This window comes from Eubalaena glacialis, chromosome 3, assembly GCF_028564815.1.
Source record: "Eubalaena glacialis isolate mEubGla1 chromosome 3, mEubGla1.1.hap2.+ XY, whole genome shotgun sequence".
Classification (NCBI taxonomy): domain Eukaryota; kingdom Metazoa; phylum Chordata; class Mammalia; order Artiodactyla; family Balaenidae; genus Eubalaena; species Eubalaena glacialis.
The window spans coordinates 185,714,954-185,741,700 of record NC_083718.1 but is presented as its reverse complement, the minus strand read 5'-3'; the positions used below and the strand labels follow the sequence as shown (position 1 = coordinate 185,741,700).

The window sequence follows — 26,747 nt, the reverse complement described above, 5'->3', positions numbered from 1 at the left end:
GGCCCCCTGGGAGTCTGGGAGAAGATGACGGACCCAAGTTAAGACCCCCCTGCCTTTGCGCCTACAATAACCCGAGGAGGAGGAGGCCGGGCAAGGTGTTATGTCACTATTTTACGGATGATAGTGTTGAGGCTCAGAGAGAGTAAGTGATGTCCCCAAGTCCCCTAGGACCAGCACATGCATCCAGAGCCTCTGAACTGGGTCCAGTGCTCCTCCTGTGAGGCCAGGTGTCCGTGTACCTGGGAGGATGGACATCTCCAGCCCCCCTCCTCCCAGGGGACACCTGCTCAGGCCGTCCTCACCCTCGGAGAGCGTTTGAGGGGCAGAGCTGGGGCAGGGAAGCCCTGCCCCACACCCACCCTCAGCCTTGCCTCACACCCCAGCCCCTACCTCCTAGGTCATTCCGTTTTTCCACCTCTCATGTGGGTGGGCCACCCACCCACCCCATCCTCCTGAGGTCTTGGGAGGGGGCTGAGCTTTTTGATGCCCATCCTTAAGAAGCCAGAGCTGGAAAGGGCTTAGTGCCTCAACCAGGCCACGCCACCATTTTACAGATGAGGAAACTGAGGCACAGAGAAGCTAATGACCGCCCACAGTAAAGGAAGTGTGTGAGTGGGGGAGGGAGGACCTTTGGGGTGGGCCCAGGGCAGGGAGGGTTGAGATCCAGTCTTCCTGGGGCGGGGAAGGAGCACAGAGCTGGACTTGAGGAGACCTCTGAGGCTCAGTTTTCTCATCTGTGACTTGGGAATAATAATAATACCGACCTCACAGCACTGGAATGAGGAATCAGAGACAGTAATGCGTGTGAACAGCTCTGCACGGTGCAAACTTTCAGGATAAGGTGCTGCCGTTTCTGTCTCCTAGCGCCCTCACCCTCTCCCTCACCTTCGCCCACCCTGGCCTAGCTGCCCTGGCCCCCTGGCTGTGCCTGGAACACGCGGAGCACATCCTCCCTGGGGCTTCTGGCCCCACCTTGCTTTTCCCTTTTCCTTAGCTCCTGCTACCACCTCCCATTTTCCGCTGTGTGTGTCTGTGTCTCCCCAACTAGAGCCCAGCTTCCTGGGCAGGGACTTGATTATGTTTGATGCTGAGTGCCCGGCACCTTCATGTTTGTTGAATGAATGAACAAACGTTTCCACCTTTGCCCCTGTCTTTCTCCACCACTAAATGGGAGGTCATCTGAGATAATCTCTAAGGTTCCTGCCAAGCCTGAGCTGCTGCGCCTCAGTCCCACCCCCATTTCTGGGCCGTGTTTCCTGGTCATCGGCTCCCACGTGTCCCTCCAGCACCTGATACAGCTGCAGATCAGCTGGGCCAACCCTCCCTGTTCACAGGCTCCTACCTTTGAGCCTTTGCTGACCCCGCTTCTGCTTGCTGAGGAGCTGCCAGCTCCTGACAGGTCAAGGAGCCCCGTGACACAAGCAGTTCTGGGAAGGGCAGGGTCTCAGGTGCTGGATGTCCCTGCCCGCTGCAGGAGACGGGCTCTTCTGAGATTCCTGCGTGGTTACCTGGGAAACCAGGTCAGAGCTGAGGTCAGAGGATGTTGGCCTGAGGCTGAGAGAGGTCCCTTGCACTGGTGTGTGTGTGTGTGTGTGTGTGTGAGAGAGAGAGAGAGAGAGAGAGGGAGGGAGGGAGGGAGGGAGAGGGCGCGTGTGCCCGTGTGAGCCAGCTCCCCAGGCTCCGCTCAGCGTGGAAGTGGATGAACGGGGGCTGGTGGCACGGAGGTGACTCAGGGCAGAGGGCGGATCCCAGGAGCTGGCCCCTTTAGCTGTCCTGAGGAGGGGAGCAAAGATTTCTCCAGTGGGACCAGAGCAAGAGTCACATCCCAACTCCACCTCTTCCCTCCCAGACCTCAGACAAATGACTTGATCTCCCTGAGCTGTGAAGTGGGCACATGCCCGCCTGCTTTTGGGGGGTAGGAGTGGGATTCTATAAAGTGCTTGCAGCCTGGCCTGGCAGATAGTTGGTGCCTAATGAATATCCTGTTTTTTCCTTTCCTCTCCGAAGGGCCAAAGCTGAGAACCTGGAGGAGTGATGGAGGCCACATGGTGGGAGAGGGTGCTGAGTTTGGGAGGCGCTTGGGGTCCTGGGTCTGTGTCGAGGGGAAGGGAAGCTTGGTCCCAAAAGAGAAGGGAGGCAGGATAGGGGCGTCGGGGCTGTGGCTCTTCTGGTGTAGCCTTGGGTGCATCGCTTCACCTCTCAACCATCTGTGAAACGTTGGTGAGGAGTCTATCCGATGGTGGGTCCAACACGTACAGTCACTCCTGGGATGTAGAGGAAATGGAGCTGCAGACTCCGATGTGAAGCAGCTCTGAGGCCTGTGGTGGGTGAGCAATGGGCCCTGTTGGCCCGTTGTGCACAGGCGTCACTCAGCCTGCCGCCAGCCAGGCCCTGGCATGACCTTTGGGAAACCCCAGGAGGTGGGTTGGCTTCTTTCCATCTCTATTTCCCTGTCTGTGAAATGGGCACAATCAGATGTGCCTCACAAATTGGATGTTAGATGGGTCCTTCCTTCTCTCCTTCCTTCCTTCCTTCCTTCCCTCTCCCTCCCTCCTTCCTTTCATCTATCATCCTCTCTCCCTCTCTTTATCTGACTGTCCATCCATCTATCCATCCATCCATCCATCATCCATCCATCCATTCACCCATCCATCCATCCATCCATCCATCCATCCATCATCTATCTTCTCCAATCTCCCCCAACACACACACACACACACACACACACACACACACACACACACACTGGGTCACAGATTTCCCACCTGTTAAATGAGTGGTTAATGCTCCTCAGTGATTTCCAAGTTTTTACTTGGGGATGCTGTATTTTGAAAGATTGGGTCTGCTAAGCATGCTGAGTGAATCCGGTACTACCCAATTCATTTCCTCATTTTAAAATGTCGGTCAGAGCTCCCCTGTGGGTGGGTGGAGTGTGGCTCTGAGCCTCCCTGACACCAGACAAAAGAACAGAAGCTTCCATAGCACCGAGTTTCCCAGAGGCTGCTCACCATGTTCTGGGCACCTCCAAGGACCCTCCGCTTGTATGGCTCCTTTGCTGACCTGAGGCCTGGCTCCTAGGGCTGTGCTCCAGCCTAGCCTCTGCTCTGGTGAGCAGGGCTGTGGAGGGAGTGACCTTTTGTCCCGCTCTGCAAGGGGCTTTCTGTTCCTCATTGTTTAGCCATGACAGGGCAGTGGTTTGGTTTTTTTTTTTTTTCCTGTCCAAGAGGATAAACAGGCCTCAAGATTGTTTGAAGGAGGGCTGACCTCCTCCGCCCGCTGCCAGCAGCTCGGGCTGGAGTCAGAGCAGCCGGAGGAAGTGTAGGGAAGGGGATTCAGAGCGAGATTCAGACAGGAAAAGACCCTGGATGGGAGGCCGCCGGGCAGTGGCCTGGAGGCCCTGGGGGTCCAGCTGCCTGCCTTTGTCCCGGAACCCTTGCCCCGTGGGTGGAGGGACAGCCCAAACTTGGCCAAGGCAGGGCCCTTTCCCGTCAGGTCCTTTGGGCCCTGACAGGAAATCCTCCCCCAGGCAGGGCAGGCACCCTGGGCTACACCACAGAGGGCTGCCCCGGCGAGGGGGGGGTGAGGGGGGGAGGAGTCCTCTCCCCGCCAGGAGCTGCCGGGCCTGTGGCTCTCAGGGCCCACAGGAGTGAGGGGCTCCCCTCGTTACCCCTAGGGTACTTGGGGGGAGGAAGCCCACCGTGTGCAGGGTCCTTGAGACCTGTGCTCGCCACCGTGGGGGGCAGGGGGCTCGAGGGAAGGAGGTGTGACCCCTCGATGCCCTCAGGATGCTGTCTGGGGGAGGGAGCCTGACGCCCGGGGTGCTCAGAGTGGGAGGCACAGCGGGCTGCAGGGGGACCGGGGTGGGGGGGCAGTTAGGCCCTCCGTTGCAGCTAATGTGCAGTGGAATGATGGTGCGAAGGGGGCTGCAGGAAGCACGATCCTCTGGTTTCGGGGCTCCCCCAGCCTTTGATTGCTAGGTCTCCTCCACGTGCTCCCCCAGGTCACCTTGCTCTGGGCTGCTGGCTGCTCAGGTTTGCTCAGCAGTGGAGCATGGGAATCACTTGGGCAGGTTTTCTTTTTTTCTTCTCTTTTCTTTTCTTTTTATTTTTTTTAATTAATTAATTAATTTTTTTTTGGGCTGTGTTGGATCTTCGTTTCTGTGCGAGGGCTTTCTCTAGTTGTGGCGAGCGGGGGCCACTCTTCATCGCGGTGCGCGGGCCTCTCACTGTCGCGGCCTCTCTTGTTGCGGAGCACAGGCTCCAAACGCGCAGGCTCAGTAGTTGTGGCTCACGGGCCTAGTTGCTCCGTGGCATGTGGGATCCTCCCAGACCAGGGCTCGAACCCGTGTCCCCTGCATTGGCAGGCAGATTCTCAACCACTGCGCCACCAGGGAAGCCCCCTTTTCTTTTTTTTTAACAGTACCGCTTCCTGGGCCCACCCACTGGGCTCCTGCCCCTTCCTTGCGGTGGGAGTGGGCATTATAATAGACCCCCCCCAGGGGCTTTGGACACAGGCAGTGACCCCCACCCCCAGTAAGTGGGAGGAGCCCCGAGAAGGGGCTTTACTCCAGGAGCAAACAGGGAGGGAGGAAGTATCAGGACTGAGTGAGTGTGTGTGTGTGTGTGTGTGTGTGTGAGAATGTGTGTGTGTGAGTGTGTGAATGTGTGTGTGTGAATGTGTGTGTGCGAGTGTGTGTGTGTGTGTGTGACAATATGTGTGTGTGTGAGTGTGTGTGTGTGTGTGTGCATGCGGGCACAGCCATGGGCATATCAGCTTACAGTCCAGATGGGGATGGAAGTTACTTTTTAGGCTCTGGGTCATGCAGAATGGAACCCCCTTCCCTTGCTGGCCTGCGTCTCTCCCAGCCTCCTTAGAGCTGCCTTCCTGGGGTTTGGCACCAGGCCTGGGGTGAGGGTGTGGGTGAGGGATGGGCCTCAGGGGCCGATCAGCATGGAGGGTGCACCCGTGTTAGGGCTTGGTGTCCCTGGTGCCCAGGTTGGACCCCTCCAGGAAATGATACTGTAATGAAGCCCACTGCTGAGGTGAGTGAGCCCTGAGCACCTAACTATCAATACACGCCAGGCTCTGGGGTGACAGCGAACTGTCACCAGGCAGAGGAGGCAGCTCGGCCAAGGGCACGGGGGCAACAAGAGCCACAGATCGCTCCCCAGCCCCTGGGGGTCGTCCCCCTGATGCTTCCAGCTGTTGGCGCCGAGCTGTGTGCAGCCAGGGTAGGTCTGCCAGGCCGAGTGGGGCAGGCAGCTGGGTTTCCAGGCCCACTTGTCCTGGATGCAGGGACCAGCCAGGGGCCCACCTGCCCCTGGCTCCGGCAGTCATGCCTCCCTGGTGGTGCTGTGGAGGGAGAGGGGAAGGCCAAGTGACAGCCTGCCACCCTACAGTCCATGCCCTCTGACCCCACGGGTTGGGGGGGATGCTCTGGAGCGTGAACAGTGTCACAGCATTGGTCCTACCTGAGGGCTGGGAGCCATTATGGAGCAACACCCAAGACAGCTGGAGATGGGTGCCCTGCTGGTATAGGGGATCTGTGCGGGGTGCAACTACATCCACTAAGTAGGGCACCTGGAGCACATTGACCAGCTCCTGGCACCCCATAAGTGCTCCAGAAATATAACTATCATCATCAACAAATATCCTTCTCCTGAGCCCAAACTCTGCTGTGGGCCCCATGTTGGAAGCCGAGGGTCTAGAGGTGATGAGGTCGTCTTTTCTGCCCTTTGCATTGCAGACGTGTGTATGTGTGTGTGTCTGTGTGTGTTATGTGCATGGGTATACGCATGTGTGCATGCAAATGTGCCTGCGAGGGTGGGAGGACAAGAAGGTACCCCATTTCAGCACAATGAGATGATCGTCAGGAGGGCATATTCAGTGTTTAGAGAGAGCCCAGAGCAGGAGGAACCTGAATCAGCCTGGGGGAGTCCGGGAAGGCTTCCCAGAGGAGGCAGCACTCAGCTGGAAGGACAAAGGGGTGATTACCAGGTGCAAGAGGGAAGGCGAGGCAACCTAGGCACGGCTGATTTGTGCTGAACTCCGCCATTCGCTGTGACTGAGGCCACCGCCTTCTGGGAGGCTTCAAGGCCTCGCCTCTGCCCCACGTGGTGTGAGGAGCTGGCCCCCCACTCCGGCCAGCTGGTTCCGCGTCTCCGCCTGCAGATATGAGTGTGCTACACTGAGGGAGGAGGAGGAGGTGAAAGAAGGCAGGGACTATCCCTTCTTCTACCTCTACCCACCCCGCCACCAAAGGGAGAAGTCCCCATGTCAGTAGAGCCCCAACAGGGAGAAGGCCAAACACTTGCAGGACGCAAGATGGGGATCTGGGCGTACAGCATAGCAGGATCCACGGGTGGTCATTGCTAATGGCTGTCCTCCCCTTCCCCATTCCAGGCTGTGTTTATCCCCTATGTCCCGGAGCCCGGAAGCTCGTGCCGGCTGCAAGAATACTACGACACAAAGGTCCAGATGTGCTGCAGCAAGTGTCCACCAGGTGAGGGTAGCCACTGGGGCCCTTGCCCTCAGCCTGGCTGGGTCCCTGTGGGCCGGTGCCTTGAAGGGAGTGGGTGTGTTACGGGGGTTAGTGGGTCAAGGTCATGGCCCTGGACTCTTACTGAGCTCCCACTGGTTCCATGAATCGACCCCCTGCTCCCTCTTGCTTCTGGGCCTTTGCACATGCTCTTCTCTCTGCTTGGTGCACTTCCCAACTCCTTTTCCCTGGTCCACTCCTGCTTATCACTTAGGCCTCTGATGTCTCCCTCCTCCAGGAAGCCTGCCAGCACTGCCTGGCCAGATCTGACTCCTCCTTTGCACTCCCACTGGCCCTTGGCATCCCCCATGGCAGCAGCTCTTTTGACATTGTGTGATCCTGGCCTGGATCTCTTTTGTTGCCCCCACTGTGTGCTCCTCAGAACAGGGACTGTGGCTTGTTCTCTGCTGAATCCCCAGCACTCGGCACAATACCTGGCACATAGCAGGTGCTCAGTGCATATTTGACTGAATCAGTGACTGCTACGCATTTCACAGATGGTGGACCTGAGGCCTAATCCCAGTTGGGAGAGGCAGGTGGCCCAACACCTGGCGCTGTCCATCCATTCATTTGTTTATAATTTATTCCTATAATGTTTATAAAGCATTTGCTAAGTGTCAGGCACTGTTCTGAGTGCTGGGAATACAACAGAGAGCAGGGCAGACAAAATCCTCGCCCTCGTGGATTTTGCATTCTAACAGAGGCCTAGACAAACAAACCAGTAGAAGAAATAGACATATGGTCTGTGAAGGAAACAAGGCAGGGGAAGGCAGACAGAGACAAAGTAGGACCTGCTGTTCTATATGGGGTGGTCATGGAAGACCTTTCTGAGGAGCTGACACGTGGGCAGAGACATGAAGAAGGTGAGGGAGTGAGTTATGCAAACATACGGGGGGGGGGGAACAGCATGTGCAACGGCCCTGAGGTGTTAGCTTCTTTGGTCAACGTGGAGAACAGTGTGTGTCCTAGAGTGAGTAAGCAGGGACCATGGTAAGGAGTTTAGATTTTATTCTGCAGGATCCAGAAAGCCACTGAAGAGCTTTGAGCCTGAGATGTGGGCAGGCACATATGTACCTGTCATCTCCAATGGCCATTTTAAGAGACCCCAGGGGAAGTGACTCTTTTTTTCTTCTGTTAACCAGTAGGGTCTCTGTAAGAAGTTACTAGATTAGCACAGCAGTGAAGGTGGCAGGATAAGAATGGGGACAGGCACTCAGAAGAGAAACTTCTTAAAGGTTTGCCTGGGTGTTCTCCCACCCCCTGGCACACCTTCTCTGGAGGCCTTCAGGAGTCCCATGGCCTCATCCTTGATGGGATACCAGGGATGACTACTACTGCCTTTTTTACCTTTCCCAGCTGGAGAATTTCAGCCAACTATAAAGAAGAAAGGAACCGGCAAACCAGTTTTAACTAAAGTGTTATTGACTAATAATAGGCGATTCCAATGGTGGAATTCCAGGCACCTGAAAAGAGCAGAGAGGAAGATATTTTATGAGCACTACGGGGTTCAAAGATGGCATGACAGCTGGTACATGTTAGATGGGAAATGATGCAGAGTCGAAACTCCATCAAAGAGCCTTCCCAGCCAGGCCTCACAACTCTGGGGCTCTGGAGGACAAAGGATGAGCCCAGGGTCCCGGCAGAACCCCCCCAGCCCTCCCCTCCTCCGCTGAGACTCCTGGCCTTGCTTTCTCAGGCTACCACGTACATTCCTTATGCAACAAGACCTCAGACACCGTGTGTGACTCCTGCGAGAGCAGCACATACACCCAGCTCTGGAACTTGGTCCCCGCGTGCTTTAGCTGTAACTCCCGGTGCAGCTCTGGTGAGTCGGCCCAGAGTGAGGGCTAGTCCTGGGCATCCTCCCCTGGCCACCATGCACTCCGGCCCCTTTGCCTGGGAGCTGGCTGGGATTATCCCAGACCTTTGTTTTCATGCCCCAGGGCACAGGTACAGCTCTTTACTTTTTATCAGCGGCACTGTCATCCTCTGTCTCACCGAATCCTCTTTAATAGCCCCTTGGGGCAGGCAGGCCAAGGCAGCAGTGGGAAAATGGTGCCCGTTTTTAGAGCTGAGGACATTATGCTTGGGAAAGCAGACATGCTCGTTCATGCTGCGATGGAGACTCTGTGTGTCCAGCAGTCTCTTGGCCCCGTCCTGAGGGAAGTTCAGCCGTCTGCTGGAGATCAGAGCTGTCTGGGGGTGGTGGGACTGGGTGGGAAGACAGAGTGGGCGTGGCAGTGGGTGGGGCTGGTGGAGGCAGGAGTGACCCGCGGCTGTCTTCTCTCTCCTCTAGACCAGTCGGAAACTCAAGCCTGCACAACAAAACAGAACCGCATCTGCACCTGCAAGCCGGGCTGGTACTGCACCCTGGGAAGACAGGAGGGGTGCCGGCTGTGCGTGCCACTGCGCAAGTGCGGCCCTGGCTTCGGCGTGGCCAAACCGGGTATGGGGCCAGGGCCAGAGGTCCTTGGGGACCCCCTTGGGCCTCTCCTTCCTTGGAACGTCGTCAGTGGCGGCCAGGTGCCTGGTACCCATCTGTCCAACCATCCCGATTCATTCTTCCCTCCAGCACTCCTGACCAGGCACCTCCTGTGTGCTAGGCCCTGGGGATCCAGAGGTGGATCAAATTAAGCCCCAGCCTACTGGAAAATCAGGTGGTGCCCCAGGAAGACACAGTCACTAGAATTAGTTAAGGACAGACCGCCCGTGTGTGTGTTTTTGTGTTAAAGGGGAGAGGTGCAGACCGAATTCCTCAGGCCCCTCATTCTTCCCCGAGGGCTCCAGTTCCCCTAGGGCCAAGGCGCACCTGTTCCATGGAATATCTGAGTTGGTGACAGTTTCTGATTTTTCTTGAAGGAACTGCAACATCAAATGTGGCGTGTGCTCCCTGTGCCCCAGGGACGTTCTCCGACACAACATCATCCACGGACACTTGCAGGCCCCACCGGATGTGAGTGGCTGAATCCTCTGCTTCTGAAGGAACAAGGAGGGGCTGTCCCTGGGCGATCATGAGGCCTAGAGCACAGAACAGTGTGCCGCGGTGGCCGGAATCCCCCCAGTTACTCCCTCGGGTTGAGGCATTGCCGAGCCCTGTTCAGTGCCAGGGCTGGTTTATCTGACAGTGGGTGGGTCCCTGAACAGACAGCATGGTGAACAAGAGTTTTGCCCTGGAAGTCAAGACTGGGTGGGGAGCATGGGGAATGGTGGGGTGGGGACATAGGGGACATAAGTCTTGAAAGAGGGCGTGGCACACGAACCCCGCTCCCCTAACCCAGTTGCTGGGCCCCTTGCACACTGGCCTAGCTCCCACGAGTGAGCCCAGCTACCCTGAGCCATTCAGTCCCCTGTTGCCCCTGACCAAGCCTCCTCCTCCCCCAGCTGTAGCTCGGTGGCCGTCCGTGGCACCTCAGAGATGGATGCAGTCTGCACATCTGTGCTCCCCACCCTGAAAGGCACCCCGGGCCCAGCCCTCACAAGATCCCAACACATGGAGCCGACTCCAGGGCCCAGCATAGCTCCAAGCACCTCCGTCCGGCTCACGATGGTCCCAGGTCCTCCAAGTTACCCAGTTGAAGGGCGCAACACAGCAAACATCTCTTTTCCCATTGGTAAGTCACGAGGGGGCCCGTTCATCCTTCCTCCCTCTCTTCCTCCCTCCCTCCCTCCTGTCTTAGAGTCTTACCAAGAGCTTGTTATGGGCTAGACCCTGTACGCCATCCTGGGATGTAGGTAGCGTTGAGACTTGCCTTCTTCCAAGACTTAACTAATGCCAATAAGAATTACTGGGTGGGGAGAGGTAGGGTCAACGTTTTATGTGAAAGTGGAGATGGTCTTCTGGTTGCCGTTTCTGACGAACCCATTAGGCTTTGACAGTGGGCTGGGCCAGGTCACCTCATGGGCTTCCCTTCTGGGGTTAGGACTACATCAGGCCCGAGGGCTCAAACTCATGGCCCTTGGGCTGAGCGTGGCCTACAGACACGTTTCGTTTGGTGCACGGATTTTGGTTTGTTTTGTAATCAAATTTGAGAGCCTCTGCACTGGCTTGCCCCTCGCCTGCGATGACCCCAGTCATCTTTGGTTGTCAGCTGACCTGCCTGGTCCCTGGTACATTTGAGTTTGCTTTTTGCAGCTGTTTTGAACTTCTCTTTTCGTTCTAGGACTGATTGTAGGTGTGACAGCGTTGGGTCTGCTAATAATAGTCCTGCTGAACTGTGTCATCATGACCCAGAAAAAAAGTAAGATTCCATCCTTCCTTCCTTCATCTGTCTATTTACACATCTGTTCACGAAGCTTTTCTGGGGCACCCCTCTGAGTCCAGCACTGGGCACAGCCTTATGGGTCAGACAGAGCTGGGTATGGCAGTCCCTGTTCTTAGGAGCTTAGAGCCTGGGGCGGAAGGCACTTCCACTAACTTATCTACTAAAAGGCAAGATGCCCTCAGGGCTATCCAAGAGGGTAGGAGTCCAGGATTCTTGTCTGGGAATCCTGGGGGTTCAGGCCTTCTGGAGCAGGTGGCATCTGAGCTGGGCAAGATTTTGATGGAGACATGAGTGCGGGAAGGAAAGGGCATGCAAAGCAGGGGGCATGGTATGAGCAAAGGGGGCAGGCTGAAGAATGGTTGTGGGGGTGTTGAGGGCTGGCTGGAGAGTTGGGTATGGCGGCTTCTGCGTACCTTGTCTGATAGGTAATTGCTCCCCCCAGGGCTGGGCCTACGCCGACTGCTTCTGCCTGGGCCCCGTGACCCCTCCTAGTTAGAACAGATGTGACCTGAGGAAGTCACTCTCTCTGACTTGTCCCCTCTCTCCTCTTTGCAGAGAAGCCCTTCTGCCTGCACGGAGACGCCAAGGTGGTGAGTGCCCCTCTGCCTTCCCCCCGCTCCTCCCCTTGTCTTCTTCCTGCTGGGCTGGGTTGTCCCACGGGAAGCAGTGAATTCTCTAGGTTGGTCTGTCCAGCGTCAGGCAGTGTGCAGAGCCCTGGGAGGCTGAGAAAAGGCCAGCCAGGGTCTGTCGCTGGGGCTAGTAAAGGTGACTTGAGTGTGAAAGGCCACATCAGGGAGCAGAGGGGTTAGTGGTGTCAGTGGCAAGCGTGTGGTCATGGACCCATGGTGTGACCTTGGACTGACATGAAATTGCTCATGGCTGTTTCCTCACCGTTAAATAGGGACAGTGTCTCAGCCAGCTTGCAGGGCTGTGCCTTTCACCCAGCTGGCAACAATTCTCAGCATCTCCATCATGTTTACAAAGCACTTCCTCATGGAGCAGTGGTTTTCAAACTGTGTGCTAGGGTACCCAAGTGTTCCACAGAGGGTCCTGCCTCGGGGGTCATCTCTGGGGTTGAGGTTAAGACTAGGGGTCTGGGCCTGGGTCCTCCCCCAACTTCACCCTCTGATCATTTTTATGAAATAGGGTCTGTGCAGGATTTTTGCTAGAAACAGAACACCAACATAGTATTTCATCAGTTCTCCATCAGAAAGGCATTTGGCTGCAAGTAACCAAAACCATTAGGGTGACTTAAAAGGGCGTTATATTCTGTCACACCACAAAGTTGAGGGGTTGATGGCTGCTGGAGCGGTTTGGTTGCATCCTTCTGTGAAGCCAGCAGGACCCCAGGCTCTGCCATCTTTGGTGTGTTGGCTTTTGTTCTCTTGCTTGTGGCCTGTGTCATAAGATGATGATCACCACTGCATATGTGACCTCCAGAGTTGAGGCAGGAAAAAGAGGGGAAATGGCCAGGACAGCCATGGTGCCTTTTACAGGAAATCAGACACTTTCCTAGAAGCCCTGGGTAGACTTCTCCTTTTGTCTCATTGGCCAGATGGTATCATGTGACAACCCCTAGCTGCAAGGGAGGCTGCAAAAGGGGGTGCTTTGCTTTCCTAGCCTTTATGGTAGAGGAGAACCAGGGAGAGGGCTTGGAAATGGGTGTGGGGTGAGCCAGTACATGGTGTCTGCTGCAGCCCTGCACCAGGTAGGCAGGGCAGGTTTTTATATCCAGTTCTACAGATGAGGAAACAAGAGTCCAAGGAGTTCCCTCCATGTCCCCCGTCCTGCTGGGGCAGGGTTTCTCAACCCTGCCTGCTAATTCTTTGTCACAATGCACAGAGGCTGTCCTATGCATTGTAGTCTGCTTAGCAATATCGCTGGCCTCTCCCCACTAGATGCCAGTAGCACTGCCTCCCAGGAGTGAGAACCAAAATGTCTTCAGACATTGCCAAAGGGCCCCCGGAGGACAGGATCACCCCCGGTTGCGAACCACTGTGCTAGGTTAAAGCTCAGTCCTGGTGGCCCAGTGCCTGAGGTTTACACAGGGTTTTGGACTTGGTAGGGACCAGACTGATTTCATCTCCTGATTGTCCTGACAAGAAAAGAGGTACAGAGAGGGAAAATGACTTGCCCAAGGTCACACAGCAATATGTCTCTGGACTCCTGGCCCAGTGCTCTTTGACCTGCCCTACGGTATTTCAGCAGACAGAAACACTGGTTTGGGAGTTCAAACTATTTCCCATTTCCCCGGTGTGTGAATGCCACTCCTTCCTTTTTCTGGCTTCAGTTCAGTGACACTGACAGTTGCTGCCTGGTGGTCCATAGAGCAAGTGCGCTCTGTAAGCTCCACCCCGGCACCCAGCTGCCACTTTCTCTTTGCTGACCGAGTGTTTCCCAATACTGAGTGCAGTAAAGCTGTCTCAGTTGTGGCCTGGAGCCCCCGCTTCCCCTTTTCCTTCACTGAGTTCTGTGTTCACTGAATGTGAGCGACTCCACTGCTGTTTGTTGAGTGCTGTTGCATGTAGATCCCAGGGATGTGCTGGTAACTGGCCCTCCAGGTGGGGAAAAAACCCCCAAAACCCTGATTTGTGGAGTTCACTCATTTCTGTGTTATAAACGCTCCCACCATGGCCAATTTCAAGCTACTTACTGAATGTGGAGCTGGGAAGAAACACGCACAAGTCTGCGCTGGTTCCAGCGCCCCACTGGCTGAGCCCCGGGCCAGGCCCTGCATCCTCACACGCCCCCTGTGAGGTACACAGTGTCAGCATCCCTATTCCACAGATGAGGAAACTGAGACTCAGGGAGGTTCAGGTACCTGTGCAAGCTTAGGCCACTTGGCGAGTGGCAGAGCCCAGGTTCGAAACACAGTCTGAATCTGCAGGGCTCGTCTTTACCCACCGTCCTGTTCGCCCACAGCAGATGTTCGGAATTGTTCCAGGCACCCGCATCCCCAGCAGGGACTGCCCTCAGAGGTTGGTCCCCTTCCCAGGTGCCCTGCAGTCCCCGGGCTCCCAGCGCTGCCCTCACCCCCGTGCTCAGCCTGCGCCCCACTCCGTTCCTCAGCCGGCTGGCAGTGGTCCTGCTAACGGCGGCCTAGTATAATGCTCCTGGCCCAGGCCACTGGGGTTGAAAGCACAGTGACTCAGCACTTCCCTGTCCCTCCTTGTAACGCCAAGGCACGGCAGGACGGTGGCTTCCCTTTGTTCAGAAAAGGCCAGCGTAACCACACGTGTGAGCTCACCCACAATCACAGCCACAGACACACTCACACAGGCTCTCGTTTCATAAAGAGGGAGAATGTTCATGGGGGCCAGGCACAGTACTGAGCGTTGTTCAGTCTCACAGCCATGCTGTGACACAGGCAGTATGATTATTGCCCCAGTTTTACAGCCCAGGAATCTTGGGCTCAGAGAAGTTAAGTACCTTTCCCAAGGTCACACAGCAAATGGGTGGCCTGAGACACAGACTTAGGAGTGCCTCTCTTCACCACCTCCAGCGCACAAGCTCATTGCACCATTCACAGACATGCACACATGCTCCCTCACACAGAGACACACGTGTGTGCACACTTCAGACACCCTAACACCTATACATACAGGTGTATGAATCTCAGGAACACACGCTCACATATGCAGACAGACACAGGCTCAGGCAGCGGCTTTGCCAGGGTCTCTGCTTCTGCCCATGGCGGGGCCAGGCTGGGAGGTGAGGAGGGCCGGCTGGGATCCTGTTTGTTCAGTGAGCCCGCTCAGGGCTTCCCCTTCCTGGGGTCCCAGCCCAAGGAACAGGACTCAATACATCTGCCCCACTCAGAGCCTTCCTGAACTTTGCGACTCGTGGCTTTTGGGGGAGGGAGGCAAGCTGTGACCTTTGGGGGTTTCTGTTCTGCCCGGCCCTAACCACCAGCAGAAAAGTGGGACGCAGGCTGAAAAGCCCCTTCTCTGGGGGGTGTGAAGAATGACATTTGGATGTTCCCCCTCCCCCTCCCTCTCCCCTGCCTGTCCAGGCTCCGAGCAGGGCTGGGGGTGGGGTCCAATACCAAGGTCAGACCATCTGAGCGAAGGTTCAGCATGAACTTGAAATACCCTCCATTCCTCCAAAGCTGGGGGTGGTGAACCAAGGAGGCGGGACTGAGTGGGAAGCACGCAGCTCTGGTGCACTGAGCCAGAGTGTACACTGAGCCACGGACCCGCTGTGTGTTACTGAGCAGGGGACTCACCCTCTCTGGGCCTCCATGGCCTCACGGGGACTGCTTGCAAAGGATCCTCCTGGCCTGGAGTGAGAGTCTGTGAGCTGACCTCGGGATATGCAAGGCTCAGGCAGGGCTGGGGGCTGCGGGAATTGGCACCTGTGTCCTTCCTGTGTTCTCCACCTCTGGCCTCACCTCCCTGACCCTGCTAGACTGCATCCCTCCAGCACTTACTCGCCTCAGTTCTCATTCTACCCTGGACCCTCTCGTCCTGGGCAGGCCAGGGCAGTGGGTGAGAATGTGGCCCCTCTGTCTTGTTTCTGGAATCCAGTGATCGCCCAGAACCCCAAGGCAAGGGCTTGTGCACCTGTTCAGTTGGTGCGGACAGGCAATCGCCTTGGAGTGAAATTTCCAGGGGTTCCCAGCACGGGTGTCGAAATGGGGCACCTTGTCTTGAGCCTCTGGGGCTGAAACCCCAAACACCCAGGAAAGGTGTGTAGGTTTTAGCCCAGATGCACCACGTCCTAACTCTGTGACCTTGGGCAAGTAACTCAACCTCTCTGGATCTCGGTTTCCGCATCTGCAAAGCGAGGATGACACTGGGCTGTTGGAAGGATCAGTATGGATAGTGTCTGGAGAGGCTTCAGCACAGTGCTTGGCATTGGATGGATTCAAGCGTCAGCTAATATTTTATTATTACTGTTGCTGGGATTTGTGTTTTATGAGAAAAAGATGGAGAGTCACAGAGCAGCTTGGGGAATGGAATCTGGAAAGTGTTGCCGAGACGGCAGGGCTGAGGGTCCTAAATGAGAGGACTGTCTACACTGGATTGACTGATTGAACACAAGGGCGAGCAGACGTTTTCTGTAAAGGTCCAGACAGTCAATATTGTAGGCTTTTTGGATCATCTGGTTTCTGTCATATCTCCTCAATCCTGCCATTGCAGTGGGAAAGCAGCCACAGACACAACATAAACAAATGGGCGTGGCTGTGTGCCAATAAAACTGTGTTTATGGACACTGACATTTGAACTTCACATAACTTCGTGTCGCAAGATATTAGTCTTCAAATATTTTTTTCAACCATTTAAAAATGTAAAAATTATCCTTAGCTCGCAGCCCGTACGGAAACAGTGGCAGGCTGGACTTGGTCTGTGGCGGTAGTTCGCTGAGCCCTGATTTAACAAACCCTTGAGCAGCGCTTACGATAGAACAGGCACTGTTTTGAGCACTTTACAAAAACTCAGCCATTTAATCTTCACAGTAACCCTAGGAGGTAGGTTGTTATTCTTTCCTTTATAGATGGAAAAACAGAGGCACAGAGAGGTTAAGTAACTTGTCCAGGGTTGCAGAGCTAGTGAGTGATGGAGTCATGATTTGCACGCATGCGGTCTGGTTCCAGAGTCCATGCCCTTGGCTGCGAGGCTGAGCCGCATCGCCCCGTGCTGATGGGGGTGACCTCAGGAAAGTCACTCTCCTTCTCTGGGCCTCTGCTTCCTTATGCAAAATGAGGGTGAAAATCCTGCCTCACCTCTAAGACTGTTTGGTGAACAGGGCCACATGGCCCCTGCCCTCTTAGGGCTCACACTCCAGCAGGGCAGCGATGCTAATCACAGAAGCCACAGAGAATCACACGTCCTAAAAGTGCTGTGTGTGGAGAGAATGTGCAGAAGTGCTGTGTAAACTGTGAAGTGCTGATGGTGGTGAGAGGGAAGAGGGGGCGAGGAGCCGGCTGATGGGCTGACTGCCCCCCCTCCTCCCTCGTCTCCCCATCCAGCCGCATCTGCCAGCTGACAAGGCTCGAAGTGCCCCAGGCCCCGAGCAGCAGCTCCTGCTGACCACGGCGCCAAGCTCCAGCAGCAGTTCCCTGGAGAGCTCGGCCAGCGCCACGGACAGGAGGGCGCCCTCCAGGCCCCAGCTGCAGGCGCCGGGCGTGGAGAAGGCCGGCGGGTCTGGGGAGGCCCCGGCCAGCTGCGGCAGCTCAGGTAAGAGGCGGGAGCCCCCCTGGCTTCCTCCCCCGCCCCCCACCCCAGTGTGTTTCTTCCTCATTTCTGCCTGAGCTGTCTCTTCCTGGGCCTCCTCTGCAGGATGAGGCCTGAGCTCCTAGCAGGACGCTGGAAGCCCTGCACCACCAGCCTGGGCCCCCCTCCAGCCTCCTGCCCTCTGCCCTCTCAGGTGCAGCTGAGCCACAAGCTTCTTTCTGTTCTCGGAACACCCAAGTCCCTCCCACCTTTGCCCTTCGGGTTCTTGCGCCAGGAACGCCCTTCCTTCTAGACCATCTCAGCTTATCCTTTGCGTCCCCAGTATCCAGGCAGGGAGTTTTCCTATATATTATAATACATATGATATATAATATGTAAAATAGCATATAACAATGTTATATTATATAAATATTATATATCAATATATGAATAATACATTGATATTATATTAATGCTATATATGATATATGTAGCATATAATATATTATATATTAATATTGTATATATATAAATGTTATATTAATATATTAACTTATACATTAATGTTATATATAATATATATAGCATATAACATATTATATGTTAATATTATAATATGTCATATATTTATTGTATATTATGTATGTTGTTATATATTGTATTAGATAATATGTTATTTTATTATTAATATATTATTAGAGTGTATATTATAATTATATTATAATTATATATTATATTATTTTTATAATATTAATACCTATTATATTTCCTCATCCTATCAAATGAGGAAACTGAGTCTCAGAGAGGTTAAACTGCTTATTCAAGGGCACAGCTGGTAAACAGAAGAGCCAGGAATCGCCCCTGGGCTCTCAGGGTCCGGAGTCGGCCTGGAAAGCTGAATGAGTAAATGATGTCCCTGGGACTCCTCTCACTGTGCCTGTAGTCCGGTCCCTTTGGGCCTGAGGCATCAGGACTGTGGATCCCACGTGGGGTCTGGAGAAGCCCATGCCCTGTTTACACAGTCTGCATTTAGCCCTGGACCTGGTCTGTGACCAGTGTCACCCCTGGTGGGCATCTGCAGTGCCCACATTGGAGGAGGCCCCTGCGGGGTTCCCCCAGAAAGCCTGGGGCTTCCTCGGGCGTGTTTTGTAGTGAGAGGCCAAGCCCGCTGGCCTGCATCTCCCCCTCTCACCTGGCAGCGCTGGCTGGCGGGTCAAGGAATGACCGTGGCCTTGGTTCGTTCCCAGATGCCCTCCCAGCTGCTCTGGTGCCGTGAGACTCTGGGCAGGCTCCTTAACCCCGCCAAGCCTCAGTTTCCTGTCCTAGAGATGAGCATGGCAGCTCCTTGGCAGGGCTGCGACAGCATTCACTACCTGCCTCCTGACTCAGGCAGTGGGCTGGGGCGTCCCACTTCTAGTTTCCCATCATCACCCACCCTCATCAGTGTGATGTCTTGTCAGTGCCCCTCACCCCAGCCTGAGAGCTCCCCAAGGAAGGGACTGGGTCAGTGCCTGGAACATAGCAGGTGGCCCTAAACATTTGTCGAATGAATAAATGAGATCCAAATATAAAGCTCTTGGTCTTCTTCTACCTCTTAGATTCATCTTTCCGCTTTCTTTGCGACACCTCCTCCACACGCATCCTGGTGTGGCTTCCTCCTTGGGGAGCCCTGACCGTGTCTGCCCACCCCTCCTGCCCGCTGTCTCTTTTCTGTTCCTTCCGCGCCTGTCTGTCTGGCCTCTGCTCTCCCCTCCTCTCCGTCCCACCCGAGCACCTCTCCCCGCTGTGTGAATGGGTAAACCTCAGGTCTGTGACCCCTCCTGGTCCCCCGTCTGCCCCCGCAATGTCTCGTTCACAGTGTGCACGGCCTTGGTGACTCTGGGTGACATTTGGGTGCTGTGGAGGCACAGGGTGGAAAGTTCCTTCCGGCCCCATGATTTCAGCACCCCACCTCCACCCCGCCTATTTGGGGCTGTTCTGAGCAGAGCAGCTCGCCAGCTCCATCCTCCTCCAGGGCTTCCCTGGAGTCTGGAAACAAACGAGACTGGAAAACAAACAGCCAGTCCTCCCAGCCAGGCAACCCCTGGACACTCAGGTCGCCATAGTAACAGCAGCAGCAACCATCCTTTTTGAGGGGCTATTCTGTGTCCGGCCCTTACATTGATCTCCTCAGCTTATCCACCATTTAGTCCCTCGCTAGTTAGGAAACTCAGATGCCCACAGGGCTGGGAGGGGAGGCGGGGCTGAACCTGTGCCCTGAAGCCCTTGCTGCCAGTCGCATTCAGGTCTGTGGGTCCTGCATAGCCCGCTCTCCCCCATCTGGCTCCCAAGGGAAGCTCTAAATCCAGATTTTTAAAATGTAAACTCCTGAATTTTAAATGTTGGCAGCCAATTCACTTAAAAACACTACCACCACCAAGAACAGAACACACCTGTGGGCTGGATTTTATTCATTCACACGTGTCCCTGTTACAGGCACTAGGGCCACAGCAGAGAACAGTCAGAAAGGCCCCACCCTTCTGGACTCAGGGCCTGGTGGGGGAGAACCCAATGAGGGACTCCAGAAATGGATTGCACAGTGGGAGGAACTAGGGGCTCTGGAGATTATAGCAGAGGGAGGGACACAGGGAGTGATGGATGGGCGCGAGTGAACCTCCTTTAGAGAGGGAAGCCACGGAGGCTTCTTGGAGGAGGTGGCCTCCAGGCTGAGGCCCAAGTAAAGGAAGGAGCGAGCTATGGGAATAGGGAAGAATGTTCCAGGCTGAGGGAGCAGCACATTGCAAAGGCCCTGAGGCTTGGAGGGCTCAAGGAGCTGCAGGGAGGTGAGTATGGCTGGAGGGAACCCAGCCAGGATCTCAGAGCAGCAGGAGATGGGGTGGGGAGAAGGCAGGCACCAGGTCGTGCAGGGCCTCATAGGCCGTGGTGAGAACTGTGTTTGGAGCAGCCAAGAAGATGATCTGGCTCTGGGGCTGCTGGTGGAGAACAGACTGCAGAGGGGCCAGGTAGAAGCCAGGAGACAGGTGGAGACTGCACTAGTCCAGGGAGTGGATGGAGGTACAGGTGGTATGCAGGAGGTGGTGAACTTGAAGGTGGACCAGGTAGGAATTGCTGGTGCATTGGATGTGGGGTGTGAGAGAAAGATGGGTCCCAGGCTTTGGGACTGAGCATCTGGGTAGATGGCAGGCGTGTGAACTGAGATGGAGAGGAGCAGTTTGGACGGGAGATGGGGGTGGAATCAAGTTGAGGTACAGAAGACCTGGTAGGATATATGGGCCCAGTGTGAACCCCTGCTTCACTGAGCCTGTCACCCCGTCTCTAGGAGCCATGCAGGCTCCGGAGATAGGGCAGTGAACAGGGCAGAGTCATCCTTGCCTCAAGGGGATGGAAAGGGTCATTAGACCCATTTCACAGCTGAGCAAATGGAAGCTCCAAGAGTTTAAGTGACTTGGCCAAGTTTATGGAGGCAGAGCAGGGATCCGAACCCAAGATTGTCAGGCTGCGGAGCTCAGGGCATCCCGGCCTCAGTGATGAGGACAAACTACGTCCCCACCACACCCCATCCTGGAATCCCAGATTTATGAAATCTTAGAGGCAGCTCTATGTGGAAGGAAGAGATTTGCTGTGGCTGAAGACAAGTTCAGGCTCAATGTTTAATTTCCATAAAGGAGCAATTTCCAAGCCCTTTGGTGTTGGTTCCTTGGCATAGAGATGACGGGCCAGTGACAGGGGTCTCGCCTTTTCATAGCTGGTGTGGCCAGGGCTGCTGATGCCTTGCTGCAGTTTCGGGAAAGTAATTCATCTTTACTGCTTCACCAGTACCCTGTGATGTATCCTTCCTGTCCTGGCTCACTTCTCTGGTTCTTTGTGGGCAGTGTGTTTTGTTCTTGGAACACCTTCACTTGCTTTATATAGTTGTCTCCTCTCATCTATGGGGGGACTTGGGCGGGGTATTCTTATTGGACAGGTGAAGACACTGAGGCACACAAAGGTTTATGGGACTTGCCCAAGATTACCCAGCAAAGCAGAGCTAGAACAAGGGCCTCTTGGCTCCTGGCCCAGTGCTCTTTCCCCGCATGTCTTAATCTGCCTCTCGGGCAGGAGGCAGGCTGTGAAGACACCCCCCACTCCAAGGCCCCAGCTGACCACTTTCTCCTGTCTTGTGTTTAGCAGAGGCATCATCTGGCGGCCACGGGACCCAGGTCAATGTCACCTGCATCGTCAACGTTTGCAGCAGCTCTGACCACAGCTCTCGATGCCCCTCCCAGGCCAACTCCACGAGGGACACAGACACCAGCCCCTCCGGCTCCCCGAAAGATGAGCAGGTCCCCTTCTCCAAGGAGGAATGCCCTTTCCAGTCCCAGCCGGGGGCTCCAGAGACTCTGCTGCAGAGCCCAGAGGAGAAGCCCCTGCCCCTCGGTGTGCCTGATGCCGGCATGAAGCCCAGCTAACCAGTCTGGTGTGGGCTGTGTCACAGCCAGGGTGGGATCAACCCCTGGTCTTTCTAGGCCCCTCCCCCGCAGGACTCTGACTCTTTCTGGGCCAAATTCCTTTAGCGGCTTCCACGGCCTCAGCCTTCCTCTCACCTGCAGGCAGAAGAACGAGGCAGGGAGAGTCATGGTGTGTCCTGTCATGGTGTGTGTCTCTCTTGAAAGGCTGGTGGACACGGAGGTGCTGGGCAGCCTGGGACAAATCCCCTGCCTCTCTGAGAGCTGCCCCCTCCAGCCGGTCCTGCATGCTTGGTTCCTGGAGCCCTTGTCATTTTTGGTTTTTATTTTTCTTTTAACCCCTGGGCTCTACCCGGCTCTGGCTTCCTGCTGGGGAGGAGGGATGCTGCATGCATCATCCTTGGAGAAGGGGCAGTGGGGAAAGAGCAGGGCTGTAGCCTGAATTTGAGACTGCAGGATGGTCCCAGTGGGGGTAGTAGGGGTGGGTGTCATCAATCAGATGGTTCTGTGCAGGGAGCGGGTGGCAACCCCTGTAGGGGACAGGAGTCCCCCAGGTTAGCTCAGGACTTTTGGAAGCACCACCTCCAAATCCACTCCTGCTAGCTCCATCTTGTACCATGGGGTGAAAACCAGATGCCCAGAGCGCCCAGGCGGGCAGCCTGAATGAGGGCTGTGACCTGGTTAAGATGGCAAACCTCTAACCGGAAATCTTCTAGTTTTAACATGTGGCAATTAAAAAAAATATCCAGTTGTAACATGCGGCAATTAAAAAACAAAAAAACAAAAAAACCCCATTCGCTACCTTGGGGATAAACAAGCCAACAGTGTAACAAAGCCAAACTCAGAGTTTGTATCCTCTGCCTTTGACCTTCACTCCCATTTACCCCCAGTTTGAGCTTCCCCTCCCCCACTGTCTGGTGTGGAGCTCCAAGGCCACACCTTTTCCTATCAGGGAATTTCAGGAACTGGAGATGACTGAGGCCCTGCAGCCATCTCCTCCTACCTCAGCCTGGACCTTCCTCCTTTGCCTCCCAAGGGGGTGCTCCTGTTTCTCCCGACCCCCTCCCACTGTTCTTGGAGTCCCAGGTCCCAGTGGAGCCTCGGAGCCACTGTGGTACTGTGGCCGCCGAGATCCTGAGTGGTTGTGAGATGCTGAGAGCCAGTCCTGTGTCTGCGTGTCTGTGTTGTGTGTTGTGGTTCTGTGTAGCCCATGTTGTCAGATTAAATGGCCTGCCAGAAGCAGCCGAAGCTAACACTTTTGCCGAGGGATTCTTCCCCATTAAGGAGTCAGCCCACTCCCCCCAAACGCATGCCCAGGCCCTGTAGACAGTGGACAAGTGTGGCCTTAACCGGATTCTGGAAGGAAGGGGGATGGGGGCCTCCTTGAGAAGACTGTTGGGTCCCTGATATTTGGATCCCTTGTTGAAAAATTCCACTGGACTTGAACTTGGCAGCTGAACTTTTGGAGGGTAGGAGAAGCCCAGCCACTACCATGGAGTGAAGAAAGGCTTCCCACTCTGGAATCAAGACGTCCCTCTGCCTGGACTGGCCAGGGTCTCCAACCACATTGGACCCTTTACGGCCGTGGAGCACTTCTGCCCCCTGGTGGACTGTCCTGGGAGGACCTCGGGCCTCATTGTCATCACCCCAGCAGAACAGGGATGAATTGGAAGGAGACTCTTTCTGGGTGTGGCCTCATTTTGTTACCAGAATTGCCACCAGACCCTTGGTCAAAACCCACCAACCCCTCCCTTGAACAGGAACTAACATACACCTTTAAGTCGCAGGGTCTGGACACAAAGAAAGAAGCTATAGGAAGGGGGAAACAAAAACTGGATAGGACCAGCTGAAACCAAGATGGCGATGAATCTGACCTCTAGTAGACCCTGAGTCTCATTCTACACTGATTTTACTACATTAGCTACTAAATGACACACCTACAATGGCTGTGACCGAAGTCACTGACCAAAAAAGGACAGAAAAGGGATGGCACCCCATTTCTAGGAAAACCCTGCCTCTATTCCCAGAAAAGTAATGCATTTGCCTCCCCATCATTCGTCTCACTCTAACCCCCATTGTCCTTACTCCTTAAAAGCAAATCCCTCTCACCATTAAGGCGAGAAGTGCATTTATGAACTAAGTTCCTGCTTCTCCATTCCCTGGCCATTGAATAAATCTCGCGCTGCTCTAATCTCAGCTTCAGTTTTGTTTTTGGCTGTGCGAACCCGAATGGAAAAAGAACCTTCCCTGCCAAGGCAGGGGGCCTCAGCCAGGCTAGGGCCTAAGTGGGGGGTCCATTCGACCTAATTTGGTAACAATTTTCCAGCTTGTGGGCTTGTGTTGATCCCAAGACAAGGAGAGTTTGCACCGTATGTATCCCAGACAGCATTCCTGCTTATAAATAAACCTTTCGTTTGTTGTACACATTGACTGCTGGCTCTGTCTTCAGGTCTGAGCTGGGGTATGTCCATGGTCCTAGTGCCTGACACCAGTGTGAGGGGGAGAATGGGTCATGGCCACTGGAGTCTGACAAGTCCAGGCTGTGGCGGGACCCCAGAAGCACCCGCATTACAGCTGAGAGCCGGGCTGTGCCCTCGGGCCTGTGAACAGTGGGAAGGCAGCTCTTTGTCCAGAGCCACCCAGAGCCACCCAGACCACCTCCAAAGATGCCCTCATCACATGCCCCGTCCATCACCTTGGTCTCCTGGGCCCTCTCTTAGGGTTGCGGTGGTCTCTGCAGGTCTGCTTGCTCATGTGCTGCCCCTCCTCACTCAGGGGAACAAGACTGGCCTCCAGGAGGCCCCAATCTCGGAGACACCTATGAGGCCCATCACTGTGTGCTCAGACTGTAAGCAGGTAAGTTAGGGGGTCCTTGGAGAAAGAGAACCAGGGATGGCTTTCTTTTTTTTTTAAAATTAATTAATTAATTAATTAATTTCTGGCTGCGTTGGGTCTTCGTTGCTGCACGCGGGCTTTCTCTAGTTGTGGCAAGCGGGGGCTACTCATTGCGGTGCGCAGGCTTCTCATTGCGGTGGCTTCACTTTGTTGAGGAGCACGGGCTCTAGACACGTGGGCTTCAGTAGTTGTGGCACGTGGGCTCAGTAGTTGTGGCACGCAGGCTCTAGAGCACAGGCTCAGTAGTTGTGGCGCACGGGCTTAGCTGCTCCGCGGCGTGTGGGATCTTCCCGGACCAGGGCTTGAACCCGTGTCCCCTGCATCGGCAGGCGGATTCTTAACCACTGTGCCACCAGGGAAGTCCGGGATGGCTTTCTTGACAGAAGAGAAGCCATTTTTGGCTTAAGCTGTTTTGTGACCTAAACCTGGCCACAATGCTTGCCCTTGAACAGGTCTCAGTAATCAATGATCTTGAGCAAAGGAATGAAGAAACAAACAACAGTCGGGCAAGAGAAGTGACAATAGCAAAGATAATGTGTCAGTTGTAAAGACTCCCAGTTCTGTTTCAATGGTGAAGATTAGCCTGATGCAATCAACCACCAGATCAACTGGGACCTGAGGGATGAGGATGTTGACCTTTTCTGACCCTCGTGACTTCAACTAAAGCTTGGACTCTGCCTGCTGCCCAAGCCCCTTCATGTATATGCATGTACACTTAGCTTAAAACTTCCCCAATTTTGCTGTTCGGGAAGACATTGCTTTGGGAGAGATCCCCGGTGTGCTCCTGACTTAACTGCAAGTAATCATAAATCCTTCCTTCTCTTGATCTTCGGCTTGTTCAACACCCACCAAGAGGCAAACCCAGTTTTGGGGTAACAAGATGAGCACAGGGTCTCTGGGAGCAGAGGAAGACCCCAGCCACAGCCAGGGGATCAGGGGAAGGGGTCTGCAGGTGACCTCTAACCTGTTCCTAAGGCATGAGCAGGAGTTCTCCAGAATAAAGGATTGGGAGGAGGTTGCAGGCAAAGGGGTTTTCTCATGTCAAGGCCTGAACGGGAGAGAGACCCTGGCCCCTGAATTCACTCAGACTCCTTCCCTGTTTTCTGTCACTCCCTCACCGGACCCATCTTTATCCTTGGTGATTTCCCGGACCTCCTCTTGATGCCCAAAACTCAGCCTCTGTGCACCAGTGCCAAATCGAGTCTCGGAGACAGAGTTTTGGGTGAAGTAGAAAAGAATGGCTTTATTGTTTTGCCAGGCAGAGGGGGACATAGTGGGCCTGTGCCCTCAAAAACTGTGTGTCCCTACCTGGCGTGGGGAGGGGGATTTGGTGAGGAGTTTTATAGCAATGGTTTAAGAGTGGGGTTGCCAAACCATGACCTTCTCTGGAATGAAGAATGCTTCATCAAGTAGTTAACATCTTCCATTCGTTGGAGGTTTTAGTTCTGTAGAAGAGCTCAAAGCTATTGCTATGTGTATCCCTTTAGGTGGAACCAGGACCCTGCCCCAAGGCTGCACTATTGTTTCTTGACTGCTCCTCCCTTGTCTCTGCATCCCCTCCCTTCCCTGATTAGCAACTGTTCGAATCTGCCCTTTGGGACTCAGGGAAGGTCATGGAGGCTGGAGTCTATTCCCTACAATCAAGAAACAGGGGACACAGAAAGGCTTCCGTGCCCAGGAGCCCCACAGGGTCCTGCTTGGGTTCACTATTGCTGCTGTAACAAATGAGACAAACTTAGTGGCTTAAAACAACATAAGTTCATTCTCTGTAGTTCTGGAATCAGAAGTCGAAAATCAAGGGGTCACCAGGGAGGCTAGGCTCTAAAGGAGTGTCTGTTTCTGGAGCCTCTAGGGGAGAATTCGTTTCCTTACCTTCAGCTTCTAGAGGCACCTTCATTCCTTGGGTTGTGGCTCCTTCCCCCCATTTTCAAAGCCAGCAGTGTAATACCTTCCATAGTCAAATCTCCCTCAGCCTCCCACATGTGACTACGTTGGGGCCACCCAGGGAATCGAGGAGAATCTCCCCATCTCAAGATCCTGCCAGGTTACGTTCACAGATTTCAGGGATTTGGACGTCAGCGTCTTTCTGGGAGCCATTATCCAGCCTCCCAACCTCCACCATCCATACACTCTTTTAGAGAGACTATCTCACACCCTGTCTTCTCTCCTCAAACCTCTGACCTCGCCCCACCATTACCGTCAGCTGGTTACCTGGCTGCCCATTTCACTGAGGGGATAAAATAAACACAAGAGGACACCTCAGGCTCTCCCACCACATCTAGCCTCCCACCGTATCTGTCCCCAGGGCCTCAGCTTTCTCCCCTGTGACTATGGATAAACACCCAGGCTGCTGGCTAAGGGCATCCTCCTCTCTGCTCGGGATCTCAGCATCTCTCCCAACTCCAGGACATTGCTCCAGCACCTCTCCTCTCTCCTTCCTTTAGCATCAACT

General features: G+C 54.7%; 1 protein-coding gene across 1 annotated transcript in view; it reads left to right on the top strand.

Annotated features, from left to right (window-relative positions):
- Positions 1 to 23,822, top strand: part of TNFRSF1B (TNF receptor superfamily member 1B) — a 36,758-nt gene extending 12,936 nt beyond the window's left edge. The window contains exons 2-10 of the mRNA XM_061184940.1: positions 6,403 to 6,502; positions 8,235 to 8,363; positions 8,835 to 8,984; positions 9,398 to 9,491; positions 9,920 to 10,149; positions 10,699 to 10,776; positions 11,356 to 11,390; positions 16,772 to 16,979; positions 21,123 to 23,822. Of these exons, the coding sequence (XP_061040923.1) occupies positions 6,403 to 6,502; positions 8,235 to 8,363; positions 8,835 to 8,984; positions 9,398 to 9,491; positions 9,920 to 10,149; positions 10,699 to 10,776; positions 11,356 to 11,390; positions 16,772 to 16,979; positions 21,123 to 21,403 (1,305 nt within the window). The 3' untranslated portion in view covers positions 21,404 to 23,822. The remainder of the gene's footprint in view (positions 1 to 6,402; positions 6,503 to 8,234; positions 8,364 to 8,834; positions 8,985 to 9,397; positions 9,492 to 9,919; positions 10,150 to 10,698; positions 10,777 to 11,355; positions 11,391 to 16,771; positions 16,980 to 21,122) is intronic.
- The last annotated feature ends 2,925 nt before the right edge of the window (positions 23,823 to 26,747 follow it).